Genomic DNA, 21,985 nt, shown 5'->3' on the forward strand with positions numbered 1-21,985 from the left:
AAAATCACTCCCATATGATGGAATTTCAGAATCTTTTGTGGATTAATTTTTGAAATCATGAAAGGCTGCTTCCTCAAATTTCTTACCTATAGGACTGCAGAATGTCAATAATGCCCATAAATAAAAGTAATTTCTCTCCCTTATGGCTTTTAGCTGGAATGCCTCCCATTCTGTTGATAGAGCAAGAGAGAAAATATTTTACAATGTATTATAATGGGAAGTTAAAATCGTATCTGATAAATATACTATAAATAAAAATGGACAACTTTAAGAATTCTGGCCCTCCCCCCCTCCTTTTTTTTTTTTTTTTGCCTCGGGTAAAGTCTTCCTGGGAATCCAAAATGATATACTTCCCACACAGGAGAATGAAACCATAGCTGTCAACTCAGGACAGCTGGATGGGAAGAATCCAAACAAAAAATTATTCCTATTTTAAAACCACAAGCAAGAATTTTTCAAGTATTTTGAAATACTGCTTTTTAAAAAATGCAACACTTTTATCTGTTTACTGTGAGGTTATATGTATTTTTAAAAGAACCCATTCCTATAATGCAAAGGACCACTATTCGCATTTGGTACACCTTTCCAGCGCAAATATGTGTGTATATGTATTTACTAGTCCATAAAAGCAATTATTTAAGTTAGCATGTTTTAGAACTTGAAGTTTTCATTTGCTAAATGATGTACTTTTCCTCATATTCAATGCTAATGTGTTTTTTAATGGCTGCGTAATAGTTCACCATACTGATATAGAATAATTTATTTAATCGATTATTGGACATTTAGATGGATTTACTGGCAAGGAGTTTTTAAAAGTTTGATATGTATGGATTTCCTTTATAAAAGTGAAATATGCCTGTGATTTAGTCATTGTCAGAGACTCCTAGAAGGCAATCACTTATGGCCAACGAAAATGAGGCCTTTCGTTCAGTCTCCTGTACAGCTGGTAAATGCACGTGACAGTCAACCGTTTCAATAATTTTCTTTGGTTGTAATTATTTCTCTTAGTCAATATGCACTTTATATATGCAAACTAATCATACAGTTACTGAGCACATCTGGCTGAGGCAAGGGATCACATCTGCCAGGGTGTAGGACCTAGAACAACAGAATCTTCTTATGCAGATAAGAAGCTCTGAATTGTGAATGTAATTCCTGTCACGTGTTTGCTTAAATACATGTTTATTCAGATTCAAAGTATATTCTTCCTGTTGTGGTCGACGTTTTGCATATGGAGTAAATGGGGGTAAAAACATTTTCAGCCATTGTTCAGAAATGGAGCCATTTGAAAAAAGAAACCATGTGGGTGAAAGAATGGTAGTAACTCGAAGAACTCCCACTCATCTAGTTATCTGCAGATGAATAGAAATGAAGGCTGCTTAATCCATTTTAGCATCAGGTAGGAATCTGTTCTCAAAGAGCCACCATGAAGGGAACATGATTGCATTTCATTACCCACTCATGTGGGCTGCCATCACCAGGAGGAGGGTGGGCATGTGGGTGGCCACACTTACGTGTCCGGGTTCTCTGTGATGATCCCATCTCCAGATTTCCCTGGACCCTGGATGGATTCCATTGCTGTGGAATAGAGGACCTTCTGCATCCCAGACCGCTTAGCATCAGGCACATTTTGTGAATTCTCCTCTTCTTTCTCTTTGAGGGTATGGTCTAAGATGTGGATTCCCAGCAAAAGGCTATAGTCCATGATTTTGAAACTTTCCAGCACCTGAGTGAGAAAAAGAACCAGAAGGTTGGTCAACTGGAGCAGCTCAATGTCTCATCTGCAGAGAATCAGAAAGCTCTAGATGTGCAGACGCACAGCTTCTGCATCCCTCCCAGGGGATGGCTGGTAGAGGAGAAATCAAAATAAAAACATTTGGGTTATTATCAGGTCATATTCAGTAAGGATTATAACAAAGGCTCCAGGATGATATTTTTATGCAAATCTAAAGCAAGCACATCTTTTCTTAACCCTCCATGAAATGTTTCACTCATAACATTTATTGAACACTTCCCACATGCCAGGCTCTAAGTAGGTCACTCAGATTCACAACCCTCACAACTCTTTGACTGAGGTACTATTATTGTCTCTATTTTACAGATGAACAAACTGAAACAGAGGGAGATAAAGTACTTTGCTCAATGTCATTATAAGTGGCATTGTTGGGATGTGAACCCGGGCAGTCAACCCCAGAGGCCAGGCTCGTAGACAGAAGAGCACAGACAGCAACAACTATGCACTTGTAACCTTCTCAGCATGAGGAGTCAGCCCAGAATGTTTCTGTCTGGATTCCGTTCTCCAAGTCTTAACCTTGCTGGAGTTCAGGGGTCTCCTTTGGAAAGCTTGTCTTTCAGAGTTGCCATTCGGTTCCCTGTATAAGTGTTTCTAAGAAGTTATGATCTCAACAGACAACGGGACTTAATGCTTAGTTACCCACTCAGCAAACAGTGGGGAAGAGAAGGAATTAAAAGTAGCCGGTTGCAGCCAGAGGAAGGAGGGAGAGATGCTCTGACAGGAAAATAGCAGGAGAGGAAGTCAAGGGGGAGAAGCGGTCAACAAGGCTTCCCGAGGTGTGGCTTCGGGGGAGGAGGAGTACTCAGGAGTGCATGAAAATGGGGTGTCATCCTCTACAATAAAGTTCTTCTCTCCAACAGATTTTCTAATGCCTGGCATTTCTCACACAAAGCTGCTTGGGAAATCAAAACAGCCCGGTAATTAAGATGAGCCTGCAATGGCAGAACAGTTGTCTCTGAATCAACATGATAATCTGTCACCATACCCTGTTAGGAAATGTCTCTGAGGAGCAGAGTCTATAGATAATTGTTTAACCAGGGACTGAATACCCAGACTTCCTTAGGCTTCTCATTCTCTGAGCCCAACTGCTTGCTTGCTTATTTATTTGTCTTTAAAATTTTTTAAAGATTTTATTTATTTATTCATGAGAGAGTCACAGAGAGAGAGGCAGAGACATAGGCAGAGGGAGAAGTAGGCTCCTTGTGGGGAGCCTGATGCGGACTTGATCCCAGGACTCTGGATCATGACCTGAGCCAAAGGCAGACGTTCAACCACTGAGCCACCCAGGTGTCTCTGTCTTTAAATTTTTAAAATTTAAATTCAATTTAATTAGTAGTGTATTATTACATTCAGGGGAGTCCAACTGCTTTTTTTTTTTTTTAAGATTTTATTTATTTATTCATGAGAGATACAAAGAGAGAAGCAGAGATACAGGCAGAGGGAGAAGCAGGCTCCCTGTGGGGAGCTGGATGTGGGATTCGATCCCAGGACCCGGGATCATGACCTCAGCAGAAGGCAGATGCTCAACTGAGACACCCAGGTGTCCCTCACTGCTTTTTGATCACATATTTATGATATAGCAAACAGAGATTGGGCCTGAGGGTTCACATACCTGTGACTGCCACTTGATGGATACTGTCTGATGGGGGGAAGGGGTTGTGAACTATGGCCTAGGTGGCCTTCCAGAAATATGGTCATCCCTGGGTCTCATGCATCTTTGCCATCAGTGAGGACAAATGGAAGGGGACTGCCCATGAGTATCAATTACTCAGAGTATCAATTGGTCATCTTTCAGTTTACTAAATTAATTACTTGGAGAAAAGAAGCAAGCAAAAGCTGAGAGTAGAATCTGATTACTTGAGAGGATTAGGCCATGGAACTTTCTAACCCAAGAGATCAGAAAGAGGCCCGATAGCAATGTGGACCTAGCTTCCCGAAGCTAAGAAGTGGAGGCAAGACTGAAGTAACAGGGAAGTCTGGCAGGAGAAGCTCCACATCACTGACCCAACACTTGGGCATCAGACCCCACTGGCTGGTTCTCCAGGGAGGTTTGTCAGTGCCTTAGCCTTCTATGAAGCCACAAGGTCCCATGGGAAACAAGCCAGTTTTGCCTCACGGTTGCCAAGGACCCCGACCTCTTCAGGAGAAACACTGACAGACACTGGACATGCTTTGCAGGTAGACACAAGAGTAGAAGGGCCTTGGCCTTTGTAATTCCCATCCATCCTGCAAGGGTAGCTTGGGAACAGTGGCCGCTCAGATGGCATCATGAACCCTGCACCGTGATCATCACCTGAGATGCCAGTTTTCCGAGCTCGTGTGTCCCTTTTTTTGTAATTAAAAAAAAAAAGATTTTATTTATTCTGTAAGAGACAGAGAGAGGGGTAAAGACACAGGCAGAGGGAGATGCAGGCTCCCTGCAGGGAGCCCCGTGGGGGACTCAATTCCAGGACCCTGGGATCACGACCTGAGCCAAAGGCAGACACTTAATCGACTGAGCCACCCAGGCATTCCCCATTCTTAAAGACGCTCTGGGGTCATGACATAAAGGATAAAGAGCACGGACTCTGTAACCTAGGCAGGATTCATCACCTCCCTGTGCCCATTTCCTCCTCTGCAGAGGGCTGACAATTACATTATATAGCGCATAGGGTGCTTATAAAAATTCAGCATGGCAATGCAGATCTAGTGCCTGGAAAAATTCTCGAGAAAATGCGCAACTCCTTGCTAGCCATCCTCATCCTAATTATAAGTCATGGTGACTCATCGCTCACACTAGCGCTAGAGAGGCTACAGAAGTCGTCTTGAAGTAAACACCCTTGAAGTCATACTTCTGACAACAAAATGCACAAAAAGCCAGAAAAATATGACTGCATTTTCAGCCTGTTTACCAGCACCCTTTTGGGTCCCTTTAAAAGTTTTGGGTTGAGTGTCAACAGGAAAAGGTCAGCTGGCAGCATCACAGTTCTGGTGGATGGGGTATAAAATGAGAGCCTTAAGATCTGGGCAAACAGTCCCATGTTCAATGAGCAAAAAACCCACAGCCTCATGCCCTGCACAGCTCAGTAGTCCCCTCAAAGCAGTAAATTGGCTTCAAAAGAGAATTCTAACCAGACATGGTGACAATACCGTGCATGTTCCTACCAGACATCCAAGGTGGTTTAAAGCGAGATGTGGGGAAAAAAAATGGAAAGGTCCTCCTGACAACATCACCTTTCCTTCTTTCTCCTTTGCAAAAAAGCATCCACAAGTGAGTTGTGCTTGTTAAAACGCTTTCTCCATGAAAAATTTTTCCTTATATTTTCAATGCCCTATTCAACCTGAACCGTTGGGTTTGTACTTACAGTCTCTTCTCTTGCCTAAGGATAGGCCAGAGAGAACATGTGTATTTTATAAGCGATACAAAGTCAGGCTGGGTCCAATTTTAACTCCCGATGCTATCCCTGATACTTTCAGTGGCCAAATATTTGTCCTGGCTTATTTAGAAAAGCAAGCCTCAAGAGAGAATCGATGATGAAAAAGCTACACATACATTTTTAAAATAGGATCATTTTCTCTGTACTCGTCAACTGGATTGTCAGAGTCCCTGAAGGATCCTGAGTTGTCTTTAGGAGGCCAGGCTCCTACTTTCAGAGTGAAAAGCTTAAAAAAGATAAATTCTTTTCCCACTGTGTGGGAAGCTGACCATGACAGTCAGATTTTGGGTTAGGTAAAGTCAGTATCCATAAAAAAAATGTTAAAGAAAAAGATAAGTATATAAGCATATATTTTGAGTCAAATTCAAAAACTTCTGTAATGAAAAACTCTGGGAACAGATTCTAATCACGTGCTCTGTAGATCTGCATCAATTAGGAACAAAATAGTTGTTATTCATATCCTCCTGGTTCCTTAATTAAAGGAATCAAATATATCTGCCAAAATCTTAGCACGTGTGAGGCTTGAGAGTGTGCAACATTCTGCAACATGACAGACACCCATCAATCTAGTCTGTCACTTAGGCATGAAAACATTTTCTTCCAGAATGTTTGCCTGACCTGGCTGTTGCTGGTGGATTCTGTTGCTGTGTGTTTGCCATGCAAAATGGAGGTCACGACGCAAATACGCGCTTTTCCATTTAGCTCAGGCCACATTTTACTTTCCTACTTTTAAGTATTTTTTTTTAAAAGATTTTACTTATTTATTCATGAGAGACACAGAGACAAAAGGCAGAGGGAGAAGCAGACTCCGTGCGGGGAGCCCGATGTAGGACTTGATCCTGGACCGGGGATCATGACCTGAGTCAAAGGTCGATGCTCAACCACTGAGCCACGCAGGTGCCCCTACTTCCCCACTTGTAAAAAGAAGAAAGCAGGAATGATTCACAGACACATGTAAGATTGACAGTAAGGTGGCATGCCCCAATGGTATTGTAGCATTTATTGTCAAAGCCAGATTTCTTTTTCCCCCTTCCCTCTCAAGGATGATTTTAAGAGTAATAATACTGGAAGACAGTTTAAGAAAAAAAAGGCAATGTTGGGAGTATCTGGTACGTTATCCTGAGGACATGATCAAAACTATTCTTGAGAAAAGAATCTTATTCAGTTTTTTTTTTTGTTTATTTGAGAGAGAGCGAGCGAGCAACAGTGAGCACAAGCAGGGGTGGGGGTGGTGGTGTGGAGGGAGGGGCCAAGGGAGAGGGAGAAGCAGACTCCCAGCTGAGCAGGGAGTCTGACTTAAGGCTCCATTCCAGGACCCAGGGATCATGACCTGAGCCAAAGACAGACCCTTAACCTTCTGAGCCAGCCAGGCACCTTGTTTTTGTTTTGTTTTTCCCGCTAGGTTCTTTTGGCCGGTGATATGTTGGGAATGCTCTTATTCACATGGTTTCTATACACCTGGTGACCCAATGTGGGAAATATCCTAACTCAGTATGACAGGCAGTGCTGTCCTCTCTCCATGGTCACAGGTCACCAAGAGTGCCTGGTCCCCCTCCCCTCTTCCTTCTCTTCCACCTTCTGTGTCATACACTCACTGCACCTGGTTTTCTGCCCTGAGGAACAGGAGCAGCTGTGCGGTGGCTGAGGCTCTGCGCTCTGGGGCCTGGTGGTCTGGTTTGACACCTATGTGTCCCTGGGTAAAGTACAGAGCTGTTCTGGACCTTGTTCTCTCATCTGTAAACCAGAGCTAATGGGAACTCTGACCCTGCAGGGTTATCATGCAGACTGTGTTAATCCACATCAAGTCTTAGCATTCAATAAATGCTGGCTACTACTGTTACTGTCACTCCGTCACCTGTAGACTCATCCCTGCTGACTGCACCCCCTGGAATCCCCGCTGCCCTCAGCCCTTGTTCCCTGCCTTCCTATTTGTCTTTCCCTGCCTTTCCTTTGGTGAACATCTTTGCTCTCTCTCAACATTTTCCCCTCCCTACTTTTCAGCAATGACATTCCTTTATTCTTTTTGTGGGAGGAAACAACTGAGCATCTGGTCTGTCCCAGGCACCATGGAAGTTGCTAGAATTTCAGGGGCAAGTAGAATAGACAATATCATCCTCAAAATTATACAAGCCTCGGGGATCCCTGGGTGGCTCGGCGGTTTAGCGCCTGCCTTTGGCCCAGGGCGCGATCCTGGAGTTCCGGGATCGAGACCCACATCGGGCTCCCTGCAAGGAGCCTGCTTCTCCCTCCTCCTGTGTCTCCGCCCCTCTCTCTAGGTCTATCATAAATAAATAAATCTTTAAAAAAAAATTATACAAGCCTCAACTACAGATTGGAATAAGGCTCAGAAGCAGAAAGTCAGGGTGCTGTACAGAAACTTCACACGAGAGGTAGCTATTTTTGACAGAGAAGTATTTCTATAGTCTGGATAAGAGATAGCACTTAGAGGCTCCATACAAATTTTAGTATTATTTGTTCCAGTTTGTGACCTGCATAGCAAAATCCATCCTGAAAAAGAAGAACAAAGCTGGAAGTATCATAATTCCACATTTCAAGATATACTACAAAGGTATAGTAATCAAAACAGGATGGTACTGGCATGAAAATAGATCAATGGATACAACAGAGCCCAGTGTAAACCCACCCTTATGTGGTCAATTCATCTATGACAAGGGAAACAAGAATTTACAATGGGGGAAAAGACAGTCTCTTCAATAAACTCAAAATGTATCAAAGGCCTAGACATGAGACTGGAAACCATAAAAATCCTAAAGAAAGCACAGGTGGTAATCTAACATCTTCCACACCAACATTTTTCTAGGTATGTCTCCTAAGGCAAGAGGAGCAAAAGCAAGATTCAACTACTGGGACTGCATCAAAATAAAAAGCTTTTGGGGATGCCTGGGTGGCTCAGTGGTTGAGCCTCTGTTTTCAGCTTGGGTCATGATCCTGGGATCCAGTCATGTGTTGAGGTCTCTGTAGGGAGCCTGCTTCTCCCTCTGCCTATGTCTCTGCCTCTCTCTCTCTGCGTCTCTCATGAATAAATAAATAAGATCCTAAAAAAATAAAAATAAAAACTTTTGCACAGCAAGGGAAACCATCAACAAAACAAAAAAGCAACCTACTGAATGGGAGAAGATGTTTATAAGTGACATATCCACTAAGGGGTTAGTATCCAAAATATAGGAACTTATACCACACCAAAAAACCCCACAAAATTCTAACTAAAAAAATGGCCAGAGAACCTGAATAGACCATTTTCCAAAGAAGATATACAATCAACAGACACATGAAAATATGCTCATCATCAGGGAAATGCAAATCAAAACCACAATGAGGTATCATCTCACACCTGTCAGAATGGCTACAGCAAAAAAGACAAGAAATAACAAGTATTTGGGGAGGATGTGGAGAAAAGCAAACCCTCTTGCATTGTTGGTGGGAATGTAAATTGGTGTAGCCACTGAGGACAAAAGTTCCTCAAAACACTAAAAATAGAAATACCTTATGATCCAATAATTCCACTACTGGGTATTTACCAAAAGGAAACAAAAACACTAATTTAAAGAGATATATGGATTCCTATGTTTATTGCAGCATTATTTGTAATAGCCAAGATGTGGAAGCAACTCAAATGTCCATCAAGAGATGAAGGGATAAGAAAGAGGCATACACATACATACCAAGTAGAATATTATGCAGCCATAATAAAGGATGAGATCATGCCATTTGCAAAAACACAGATGGACCTAGCAAGTATTATGCTAAAATGAATTAAATCAGAGAAAGATACCATATGGTATCATTCATATGTGGAATCTAAAAAAAAAAAAAAGAATAAACAAACAAAAGAGAACTGATGGCTGCTGAAGGGGTGTGGGGATGGGCAAAATGGGTGACAGGGAATGGGAGATAGAGGCTCCCAGTTAAGAGAATGACCAAGTCATGGGGATAAAAGGCACAGCATAGGGAAGAGAGTCAATGGTTTGTGATAGTGCTGCATGGGGACACATGGTAGCTATGCTTGTGGTGAACATGACAGGATGTTTAAACTCATCTAATCACTAGGTTGTACACCTGAAACTAATTTAACATTGTGTGCCAACTATACTCAAAAATATTTAAAAAAAGAGAGATGATACTTGAACGTGGATGGCAGTGGGAGGGAGAAGTGGAAAAAAAAATATGTGAGCATCCTTTAGTGAGTAGATTCCAGCTATTATCTCTCTACAGACAGTTCCTAAATTTTTTTCTTTAGGCTGAACTCATTCCTCAGCTCCAGCCCCGTTGTACTTCCAATGGGCTTCTGAACATTCCTAAATTCTATGCAACTGTCATGCTGTAACCCTAAACATTTATTTTCCTCCAAAGCAGTTCTTTTCCCCTTTATCTTTTTTTTTAAAGATTGTAATTATTTATTCATGAGAAGCACAGAGAGAGAGAGAGGCAGAGACGCAGGGAGAGGGAGAAGCAGGCTCTGTGCAGGGAGCCCGATGTGGGACTCGATCCTGAGTCTCCAGGGTCACGCCCTGGGCCGAAGGCAGGCGCTAAACCACTGAGCCACCCAGGCTGCCCCTTTTCCCTTTCTTAAAATGCGAAATCAGTCTGATGTGGATTTCAGACTTCCTGACTCCTTTTCCTTCCATTAAGCTGCTTAATCCTGCAGCTTCTATAATTGGAACATTCTTTCGTGCTAATGCTTTAATTTCCACTTCTCTTTTTCCCACCTTCCCATATATTCTGGATCCCCTTGCTTGACCAGGTTCCATCACGCCCCTAGCTCAAAGCCTTCAGCCTCTCAGCACTGCTCAGGTGACACTGAGCAAAGGTCTTTGCTACTGTGACTTCAGACAAGATCTGCCGGTTACTTAACATCTGTCTAAAGACACCTTCCAGGCTGTATATCCCTTAGTTACCTGTAAATGTGTCCCAAAAGTAACTGTCTTTTAAAATCTTTTTAGTTTTTCAAAGCTTATCTTAACTCTTCATGAAAACTATACTCATGATCTGCATAAAACACTGAAAATACATCTCCCCTCTGAAAATTGAGGCACAGGATCAGTGTCCCTCTATGGAGTAGGACTGGGTTGTGTCTGTATTTTTCCTATCATACACACCAGAATGTTCTGTGTACCAAAGGCTTGTTACGCTTTGTGTTCCCCGCTGTGCACTCTGATCATAGCAGAAATGTGCATTTTTTTATATTGCTGTCCATGTGCGCAAGCAAATGAAAACCAAAATATTCAGCAGCAAAGAATGTAGAGTGCTACATCTTCTATCTCAAATATAAGAACTCAATGCTGCATTTCAAGATCATAACGCTTGTGAAAAATCTTCAGCACTCAAAGAATTTACTGTGATTACATGCTCTGTATCATCAGAAGAATAAAGATAATAGTGTTTTCAAGCCTACCCACACCAGAGGTATTTATAAAAACCATGTCAAGGGCAAAAAATCAAGCTGTTCTTTACAGAGACTTTTTATTTACTGATTAGTAGGCACACAACTAAATGGTAGATACAGGGTAAGCTTATTTTGCTATATAAACTAGGTTGAACTTAGAGTCTAGTGAGAATATCACTTTTTTAGGATGCCTTTGCAAAGAGAGGGTGTCACAGGTGAGGTCACCTTCAAGGACTATTAAGTCATCTAAGAGCACTTGGCGTTGGCTCTAAGATGGATGCTCTGCTCTGAAACATAGCTCAGGGCCTGCTTAGCTTTCCTGCCTCTCTCTCCACATTTCCAATCTGTAAGGGATGTGAAGTTAAGCTGGTATGAGATTGAGAAAGGATAATACTGGATAAGTCCAAAAGACCTTCTGAAAAACAGCCACATTTAAAAATTGGCACTCAGCACCGAAAGATATTAAGGGTGGCAAAGACAATGCAACTCGGGATGCCTGGGTGGCTCAGTGGTTGAGCATCTGCCGTTGGCTCAGATCATAATCTCAGGGTCATGGGATGGAGCCCCACATTGGGCTCCCCACGGGGACCCTGCTTCTCCCTCTGCCTGTGTCTCTGCCTCTCTGTGTGTCTCTCATGAATAGATAAATCTTAAAAAAAAAATCCCTGAGTTTTTTCTGCTGGCCTATAGTGTAGTCCTTGAGTAAAGGATAAAATGACAGGCAAAAACAGTTGTGTTAATTCAACAATAAAAGACAATTCAATCCTGATGCCTTTATGCAGGGAGACATTCCTGAACACACGGGTAAAATGAATCCAAGGGTCTGTCTTTCCACCCAAAGTAGGCTCCTTAGAGTATATATAGCTCCTGAATTACCTGTATGTACAAGTCAGTTAAAGCTGAATACTGCCTTTTAAATTTAATTTAATTTCCTCAATAAAGCTCGGAATGTTCCTTGCTAACATAATAAAAAGAAAAAATAGACTGTGACAAGCCATACAATTTTGGCTGGTAAAGCAGACGGAAATAAATATTCAATTCTTAGCCTGGTTATGGCAATAATGTGTTTTTCACTGTGTCTAATGCAGTGATTTAGAAGGCTAGACTGTGCTGGATTAACCTGTGCCACCACTTTTTGTGCTCACTCAAAAAGTTTGCAGTAATCAAAGTGTATCTTATAGGCATTAGAAATAGCCATCTACTACTTCAACAGATTATATGTGACTATACATATGTAATTATATATATATGTACAGTCATATATATATATATATATATATACACACACACACATCAACTTCTATATTGGGGGAGTTTTGGATTTTTTCTTATACTTTTTTTAAAATAAATATTTTATTTATTTGAGAGAGAGGGAGGGAGGGAGAGAGAGAGAGAGCGAGAGAGAGCACACAAGCAGGGGAAGTAGCAGAGGGAGAGGGAGAAGCAGGCTCCCTGCCCAGCAGGGAGCCTGATGTATGGCTCGATCCCAGGACCCCGAGATCATGACCTGAGCTGAAGGCAGATGCTTAAACCATTGAGTCACCCAGGCGCCCCACTTTATAGATAACTTTGTTTCTACCAACAAAGATTTCTTAATAAAAGATTTTGTAAGCACATTTAAAAGTAATGTATTCAGGCGCCTGGGTGGCTCAGTCAGTTAAGTGTCTGCTCGTTAACGAGCCCAGGACAAGTGTATCTTGTCTCTATGTGTCACCAAGTGATGGAAACTTTAGCATCTCCAATAGGGTTTACCCAAAAACATGGAGTAGTAAAAGAGAGCCAGTTTACACCAGACAGACATGACAGAGAGTTCAGCTTTGAGTAAGAATATTTAAATTGAGAGGTGACTAAACTAGAAAAGATGGGAATATTTTTAATTTATAAGCCAATATTTGGGGAGGTGGAATCTAGTGAACAAGATTAGTAGAAAATTAAGAAACTCTATTTTCCCCACACATCTGAATGTAGACAAGGAAATCTGCAACCTGGAATCATGGCTTTTGCTGTTCCTTGAAAATTAAGGTCTTGCTATTTTCTCCCCCTGAAATTTCTCATAATCTAGAAAGAAGATGGATAGCTCTTTCAGAAAGAGGACTGAGGATGTCTAATCTCCACCTCCCAAGGACGCACATCGTCTGAAGCCAGATTAGCAGGTGCTTGAGAGCTCAGCCAGTGTGGTGCTGGCACCCAGCACTATGTGTTTTTGGAACAGCTGGAGCTGGTTGAAGGTAGACAAAGGGGCAGTTTATGAATGAGGTTTTCTTGTGGAGAAATGAAGCGAGGAAGTTAACAAGACATGGACTCTAGGCAGGCTCACATTCAGGTCAGACAAGGATATTTTACATAAAAATCAGGTTTTCACTTCCCTGCATCACTAAGAGCTATGGACAACTGACACATCCAGTGGACAACTTACCCCTTTTTAAATGCTTTCTGTGTGTGTGTGTGCGTGTGTGTGTTTAGAAAAGTGCACAGATGTGTCCCTTTTAAACAAAAAGTTGAAATGTAATACATAAATTCATTAATAACAGATTGTTCTTGGCCATCTTACTCTCCCAGGCTGAAATTTCCCTGGGGTGAACTTGCTACCTCACCATACAGAAGGGCAAAATTTCAAGGGAGAGAAAGTGAGGGGAGAAGAGTTATACTTGCCTGATCAAAGCACTACATTTAAAAATGTCTTTGAAGGAAGAACACTGGTGACATCAAAGGAATATTGACTTGCAGGAGCCCGATAAAAAGTGTTGACTGATACAAGGATGAAGAGCTATTTATGTGAACCAAAGCCTCTCATCTCAGAAGCCAGTGTGTGCTGATCTTTTCGGGAAGAACTAGAACTAGTACGTGGCCCAGGAAGTACCTTGCCTTTCACAGGACGGTCCCGCAGACCCCTTTCCTGCAGCAGCATGGAGACTCAGCACTGGATGTCAGATGAATAAAATAAAGCCCTGTTAAAATCAAACGGGTTTTCCCCTTCAAAAGTGTTTCCAGTTGCCGGAGTTGAAAGCTTCTGGGAGGAAGACAAGATCACGTTTGACAGGTGCACAGCAAGCTGGGAAACCTGCCACAGATTGTTCTGAATAGTTTCCTAAACTTTGTAACATTTTCCCAGAGCCAGGAAACTCTCAAACTCTCAAACTCCTTCAAACTCTGCAACTCAGTTTGTCACCAGATTCCAGAAGTTTCTTTCTCTCTTTTTAAAGATTTTATTTATTCATGAGAGACATAGAGAGGCAGAGACACAGTTGAAATGTAATACATAATTACATTATGGGAGAAGCAGTGGGGAGAAGCAGGCTCCCTGTGGGGAGCCCGATGTGGGACTTGATCCCAGGACCCCAGGATCATGACCTGAGCCAAAGGCAGACGCTCAGCCACCGAGCTACCCAGGTACCCTAGAAGTTTCTCCTAGGCTATAGAGCCTCAACTCCCTTTCATAAGCTACTAGGGTTTGCTGTCCTGTCTCCTTTGGTTTGGGTGTTGACAAGACTGCTCTATTTCACAGGATCATCCATGTGACTGACACACTGGCATCTACAACTGGATCCCCACTGGCCAAACTCACAGCCTTTCCAGAGCCATCTTCAAAGGCAGAGCTGCCACCATCATACCCTCCTGAGGCCACTTCCCCTTCCTGCTGCAGCTCTCTTCTCTGGTTTCCCAGGACTCCCAGTGGGGAGGAGATAGCCCTTAGGGGACACTTCCTTCTTTCTCCTGCCTCCCTCAGATATTTTGTAAATCCTTCTGTTTGGGAACCTCCACAGATCTTACCTCTAGATTTCTGGTCAACCACAAAATCAAAGGCAGGTTGGTTCTTTTCACACCAAAGCAGAAAACCCTAATACATCAGACATAGCATCATTCCATTTCATAAGCTCAAGGACTTCAGCTTCCATTAAGTTCAACTGTTGTACATTTCTATGTGTGACAAGCTACTTAAAATGAAAGCTGGTTAGACACAGAACCACCACCACCACACCTCAGGGAATACTTGAGTTGTCTAACTTTAGGTGATCTTTTAGGAGGAAAAGGAAGAGGAGTTTGCCCAGGGCCAAGGAAGACATTTTCAGCCACCCACTTCCATTCTCTATGTAGAAATTCTCTCACAACGTTCCATTTGGTTTGAAGTGAGGGTTAAAACAAATGCTGGTTTGATAATCCTGTCACCTCTGTGGTTGATGAGAATTCTTGAAAGCCGCTCACATAGGAGCCAAGAGCACATCTCGGGCCTCATCTCCCTCCCACAACATGTGAAAAACAATCTTTGAAAAACAGTCAACTCCACCATGACCATCACATTTCTCAGAACATAGTTTTGCTTTTAAGTTGATAGTATTTCACACGTACGCCAGTTGGTAACAGTTGGGAAGTGTTAATGGGCTTGTTTACACTTTTCATTAAACTTTTAAAATTGTTTGGGTTACTGATTTTATTTTGTGTTCCTCAGTCATTGGTACTGTTTTCCTCTCTCTTGCCTCATCCAAATCCAGTTCTCTACTTTGATAGAATCCTTTCTCCTATAGTACCTTCTCCACCAGCTCCTAGTCAGAGTGGGAAAACCAGTCACTGGGCACTTTCAGCCCATTTTGTTTGAATTCGTATTGGTACTTAATGTTTTCATTCCAGCAGATGTTTTTTAATCTAGACTACAGACTCCTTACAGAGAACACACTGGTAGGGGAGCCTGCATTTATAGTCAGAGACACCTGATCCAACATGTGAGCTCTGGGGACCTGGGAGTTGTCACCTGTCCCGAGTCTCTGCTTCTTTATCTTGGAAAGGAAATCATGCCACTCACATCACAGGGCCATTCTGAGGATTGATGAATGCCCACCTGTAATGTCAAGCACTGTTCTGGCTCAGAGCAAGTCCACAATAAATGTCAACTGACCCAACATAGAGACACAATGAGCCTTGAGAATGTGTCTTTACTGTCCAGGAAATCATGTGATAAGTATCGTACTGTGTATGTCTATTTTGTGATTATATATTATGTATGATGTGTTCTAAATGCTAAGCTACTTTGGTATTTACAGGTTCTATCTAAGATGGAACCCTGCCTCCACCAGAAACTGGAAAGTCTGGTTTTGCAAAGTACTGAGAGTTACTTGTCTGGCTCAACTTGAAGTATCCCCGAGTTGGTAGAAGGTCAAGAACACAGAAAAATATTTTGACTTCTGTAGCCTCCCTGAAACTCTTGTCCTGACACATTGCCCCTTCTCTTCCTGCTTGCCATCACCCACCTGCACCAGTGCTGAACGGCAGCCACCAGCAAGTGCCTAGACAAACGTCAGCCCCCTTGCAGGATTGATGAACAGCTGAGTCACAGGCTTAAATAGGGACACCAGGCACCACTACACTGTTATTTCTAGAACTTTCCCTAAAGACTAATGTTGACCTAAGTGCTACAGTTCCTATTCTCCTGGGGAGTGGAATTTAGTAGGCTCACAAGGTTAAATGTTAACCACATACCTGAGTAATTACAAAATAATTTAGAAATATCAATGGCTATAATGTAGACTTAGATGAAGTCCTATGAGCATTCAGTCTCCTAGAAAGGCTTAGGACTAGAAACACGTGGCCAAGTCCTGTACCTTAGGCCTCTCCTTCAGAACCCCTATCGATTGCATTAAGTCCTATGAACACATGATCAGTCATTCAACTTAACTCTTAAGTTTTTCTGTTTCATTTGTCACCGAAATCCTATATTCCCCCCAAATCCTTCCCTATTGGGTATATCTTTTGCTTCACTGGAACATATACTCAAGTCATTTTTATTTTTTATTTTTTTATTTTTTAAAGATTTTATTTATTTATTCATGATAGACATAGAGAGAGAGAGAGAGAGAGAGAGGGGCAGAGACACAGGCAGAGAGAGAAGCAGGCTCCATGCCGGGAGCCCGACGCGGGACTCGATCCCAGGACTCCAGGATTGCGCCCTGGGCCAAGGGCAGGCACTAAACCGCTGAGCCACCCAGGGATCCCCTCAAGTCATTTTTAAACAAGAGACTTAAATACACATCTGTCAGAAGAGCTAAAACAAAAAATACCAACGACAGCAAAAGCCAGTGAGGATGAAAAGAAATTAGATCACTCAACCTGCTGCTGGTGGGAATGTAAAGTTGTACAGCCCCTCTGGAAAAGAGTATGGCAGCTCCTTACGAGACCGAATTTCTACCAAAGAAATGCATTATGCTTACATAAAAACTTGCAGGCAAATGTTCATAGCCTTATTTGTAACAGTCAAACACTAGAGAAAAAAAGCCACATGTTTTCCAGCAGATGAACAGTTCAACAGTGGCATATCTGTACCACGAGATCTCATACAGCAATAATAAGGGGCAAGTACTGATGTGTTCATTAACTTGGATGGACCACAAGTGCATCATGCAGAGTGAAGAAAGCCAATCTCAGAACAAAGCCTGTCTCACTTCATTTATATGGCATTCTTTTTTTAAAAAAAGATTTTATTTATTTATTCATGAGAGACACACACAGAGAGGCAGAGACATAGGCAGAGGGAATAGCAGGCTCCTTTTGTGGAGTCTGATGTGGGACTCAATCCTAGGACCCTGCAATCACGACCTGAGCTCAACCACTGAGCCACCCAGATGTGCCTATATGGCATTCTTGACATGACAAAATTAAAGAGAAAGAATGCAGATTGGTGGTTGCGAGGGTTTGGGGAAGAGCTGGGAGGGGGCAGGCTCTGGTTATATATAAAAGAGTAGCATGAGGGATCTTTGTGAAGCAAACTGCTCCATACTTGATGGTGGTAGTGAAGTCAATATCTATACGTAAAGAACTGCGTAAAACCACAGACATGTATGCCCACGCAGAGACACAAATGAGTGCGCATGAAATTGGCAAAATCTGGAAAAGGTCAGTGGACAGTAACAATGACAGTCTCCTGATTTTGATATTATGCTGAGGTCATACAAGATGTAACCACTGTGGAAACTTGGTGAAGATAAAAGATCTCTCTGTATTATTTTTTCCAACTACATGTGAATGTCTATCTCAAAGTAAGAACTTTTGTCAAAGAGGATTTCTAAGTAGACAACTTTTTCAAAGTCCTTGAGAACATGATAGTGTCTTTATTCAAACAAGGAAATCTATTTGGTTAGGCAGAGAACATCTATGTCCAAAATTATTTCTCTCAGACTAGAGTGTGGAAAGCACCATTCTACTATTTCCCAGGAACCTTTATGATTCTTTCCAGCTCAAACAATCTTTGATTCTAGGAGCTGGTTTTATTTATGTGTTTACCGACTTTGACTTTGCTGTTTATATTGCCATGGTATCAAAATAATAGTAAGCATACAGAGTGCAAGTCGTAATCTGAAACAATGGAGCAAATGAAATATACCATGGGATTAGAGTGTTTGTAAAACAATTTGAAAGATAGTGAGTTTATCTATGCCTTTTTTGGGTAAGTAATCTTTCTCTCTCTCTCTCTCTCTCTCTTTTTTTTTTTTAAGATTTATTGTATTTTTAGAGAGAGAGGGCACACACACAAGTGAGGGGAGGGGCAGAAGGAGAGGAGAGAGTGAATTCCTTTTTTTTTTTTTTTTAAAAGATTTTATTTATTTATTCATGAGAGACAGACACAGAGAAAGAGACAGACAGAGACACAGGCAGAGGGAGAAGCAGGCTCCATGCAGGGAGCCCGACATGGGACTTGATCCCCAGTCTCCAGGATCAGGCCCTGGGCTGAAGGTGGCGCTAAGCCTCTGAGCCACCCGGGCTGCCCGAGAGAGTGAATTCCAAGCAGACTCCCTGTTGAGCGTGAGGCTCGATCCCAGGACCCTGAGATTATGACCTGAGCTGAAACCAAGAGTTGGAGGCTTAACAGACTGTGTCACCCAGGTGCCCCAGCAAGTAATCTTTCAAGGTAAAGATACAGAGATGTGGAGTCGATATTCCTGCACTTAATAGAAATGCGATCTGAAGCACTGTTTCCTCTTTAATGGTAACTGGGAATGATAACTTATATGCAACCAGTATAAAAAGAAAGAATACAACGGTCTCAACTAAGTGCAAGAAATTAATGTTGAACAAAATTATAGCTAAGGGGTAAGCAGTAGCCAGAATGCTAAATTAAGTAGTACAGAAAATCATCTACTTGGTGCCCCATACAAGCATGCCCAGAGCTGAGAAGAATCTGATCTACACATTTAGAGCTTGCTGTGCATAGTTAGAAAGACCCCACTCTGCACATTAAAAAGTCTCAGTATTCTTACGACTGGTTTCATTAAATTCTGAGAACCCATTAATATTTATGGTGACAGACATTTGTGGAAAAAGAAAATTCGTTCCACACTATTTAAAAATTAATAACCTTACTGCGCAACAAAAAAATGATAATAAGTGTAAAATAAGTCATTTGGGTCTTTAATTACCAGGACTGTGCCTGGTAGGACTCCCACTTGAAGGAATAAGAAATATTTGGATTATAAACACAAGTTCTCACTAATCTACTTTGCAGCGATGTCATATCCCCAGAGTTATCAATAAATATTGTAAGATGTAATAATTTATCAAATTAATTAAGTGATTGGGGACCTTTTAAATTTTTCACAGATAAGTTATATCAGAGAAGAAATAATTATAATAAATTAAAAATGAATATCAAAATAGCTCCTAACCATTCTTCCAAAATTAATGCATAAATTTCAATTCAAAAAAAATTTTTTTTTTTTTACATAATCTTGTAATATGTACAGAGTATATACAATAAGCCAGGTACTGTACTCGGCAGGGAAGTATAAGGAAGAAGCTTTGGCCTTTGAGATATTTACAGATTTAGCTAGGGAGACAACACAAACATTGAAAGGAGACATAGGTCAGTATTAAGTAAAGTCAAGTCTAATGACTTCTACAGTACTGCTTCTATGGGAAAACAACTGAAAGATAAATATACTTTCATTACACAAATGGCTTAACATGGGGACAATCGGTACTGTTTTTCAAAATAATCCCGAGTGATTCAAAACGGAGATCATCTGCTTTATTACGTTCTCAGTGCCAATCTGGCAGGCAAAGGCAGTGAAAGCAGATACTTCCTCCAAAACGGGCAGAACTCAGAAATCAGCTAGATACACAGAAGTCCCCAAGATAGATTTTTTTCTTGGAGATACAATCTAAACGTGTCTCTCTTTGTCATCAGATGGCTTATGGTGCTTATTCCTTGGTTCAAATACATATTACAATAAACATTTACTAAGCACCAGGCAATGCAGATACAGTGACAGATGAATGTTGGATTCTCAAGCTCAAGGACCTGCATGCGAAAAAATAAAAGAGCGTGCTAAATCCCACAAAGGAGGTAAAGCCAGGGTGTATGAGGAGCCACAGCATGGTGGTCCCAGAGGGATGTGATGCCGGGTGGTTCCCAGAGGAGCAGGTGAGGGCAAGGTGAAGAAGAGAGGGGAAGAACAGCCCAGCAGAGCAAGCCATGCAGGAAAAGGCCGTAGTCAGGGTGCCTGGGTGGCTCAGCAGTTGAGCATCTGTCTTTGGCTCAGGGTGTGATCACTGAGTTCTGGGATAGGGGTCCCCACAGGGAGCCTGTTTCTCCCTCTGCCTCTGTCTCTGCCTCTCTTCTCTGTGTGTCTCATGAATAAATGAATAAAATATATATATATATATAAAAAGGCCAAAATCTTCACAGGCTGGGCCCAGGCGCTTGGAAAGGCTGGAGAAAGAAGATGCTCTGGACAGAGGCAAGAGAAGGCTGAAAAAGAAGCTGGAGGAGCATCTGGAGAATATCTTCTCCAGGGGCCACAGCAGGAAAGATCTTAGTGTCTCAAGCTAGGAAGAGTGGGCTTGGTTCACAGGCAGTGGGGAGTCTCACTTAGAGGATCTTAAGGACCTGGCGGTCTTCTGATCAGAGGATCACTTTGGTGGAAGCCTTGGGCATAGGTTGGAAGACAATGATATTAAAGATGAGTAAAGAGATTATTGCAGAACCTCCAGTAATGAATCATCAGGGTCTTAAGAAAGGCAGTGGCTATGCATATGGAGCAGAGCAGAACTCTGATCCGAGGGTTACTTAGGTGGCTGACTGGATGGGGCATGGTAACTTCCAGAGTATAAAGAATTGCCTCTCAGCTTGTCTGTCACATGGGGATGGTCTGAATAAATCCTCCTTCCTGTTTTTGACAGCAACAAGTAACCGATGAAGTCCTGGCAGGACTCTGATCACGGCTCTTACCCTGGGTCAAGGTCACTTACGGGTGTTAGAAGGCTGCCACGGCAGGCAGAGAGTGAGGCCCAGGGAGCGGAAATGCTTCAGGAAAGGGGACCCTGTTATTTACTTGTTCCCAGACACTGCCAACAGGGAACAGCATCGTGGAGACCAGGGAGAGCCCAGGGTCTGGGTCCCTGCTTTTGGAAAGAGCCTTTGTTTGAATCGTATGGGAAGTAGGCTCAGCAGGTTTGAAAGATGAAGTACATTCCGTTTTCCAGGAGAGTTGCAAGCGGCTACGCTGCTCTGTGGGGGAGTTGGCCCAGGATGGACCATCCCAGGGGGCAGGCTTCTAGATAGACCAGGGCCCCAGCTCAGGCTGGGGAAGCCGGGGAAAGCAGAGCGAGGCTGCCCCAGGGATCCTGGGAGATAATGGCTCACAGATCAGGCCATTTTGGACACAAGAGTCCAGAAGCAGCAGCTCTGTCAGGGACTGAGGGAAGCAGACTGTTGGGAGCTCGGTGGAATGTCCACCAGCCACACTGGGTCAATGAGCCATGCAGCTGTCTTCCTGCCAGGGGACTGGGATCCTGCAGTCTGAGAAGTCAAGCCCCCAAAATGAAAGGAGTGGAATGGGCAGGAAGCAAGAGGTCAGGAGGCTTATCAGAACTGCCTGGGAACAGAAACATGCCTCTACCGCTTTGCCTGCCTGAAGAACTCTTCTTCAAAACCAAGCCATGATGTCACCCACTCTGATGTGCATACAGCCTTAGAATATTATCATGGCACTTGACACACTGTATGACAACTGATTACACACGGAGGTCATTCACCCCATGTTGGCAGACAGAAGGCCTGCAGCACGTGTCCAATAAGTGAATGAAAGGATGTATCCTAAAACAGGCCTAGTTCACCTTTCTGTGGCCGGGCTGCTGACAGGGTCAAGCGGTCCCCCCTGACTGGTGTGGGTCTAGAGTCTGAGCAGTACCACCTCACTGAGACAGAGGACTGAGAGCCACAAAGGTCCTGATGCTTCGGCACTGGCGCCAGCCCGGAGGTGACCCCACATCCTGCCTACATCTCGACCTCGGCCTGCACTAAAGCACGGTTCTACAAAGTGAGGAAGACATCAGGCCAAGGAGATGCTTCCAGTAAGGCCAACCACATGTCCTGTTCTAGGCATC

General features: G+C 42.7%; 1 protein-coding gene across 6 annotated transcripts in view; it reads right to left on the reverse strand.

Moving 5' to 3' along the window:
- The window catches only part of PIP5K1B (phosphatidylinositol-4-phosphate 5-kinase type 1 beta), a 300,319-nt gene that overhangs the window by 87,101 nt on the left and 191,233 nt on the right, over window positions 1-21,985 (reverse strand). For all 6 annotated transcript variants that reach the window (XM_077907918.1, XM_077907928.1, XM_077907937.1 and 3 more), the window contains 2 exons: window positions 1,515-1,726; window positions 87-170 (listed from right to left, as the gene is read on the reverse strand). In XM_077907918.1, coding sequence (XP_077764044.1) covers window positions 87-170; window positions 1,515-1,726 — 296 coding nt within the window. The remainder of the gene's footprint in view (window positions 1-86; window positions 171-1,514; window positions 1,727-21,985) is intronic.

Source organism: Canis aureus, chromosome 1, assembly GCF_053574225.1.
Source record: "Canis aureus isolate CA01 chromosome 1, VMU_Caureus_v.1.0, whole genome shotgun sequence".
NCBI lineage: Eukaryota > Metazoa > Chordata > Mammalia > Carnivora > Canidae > Canis > Canis aureus.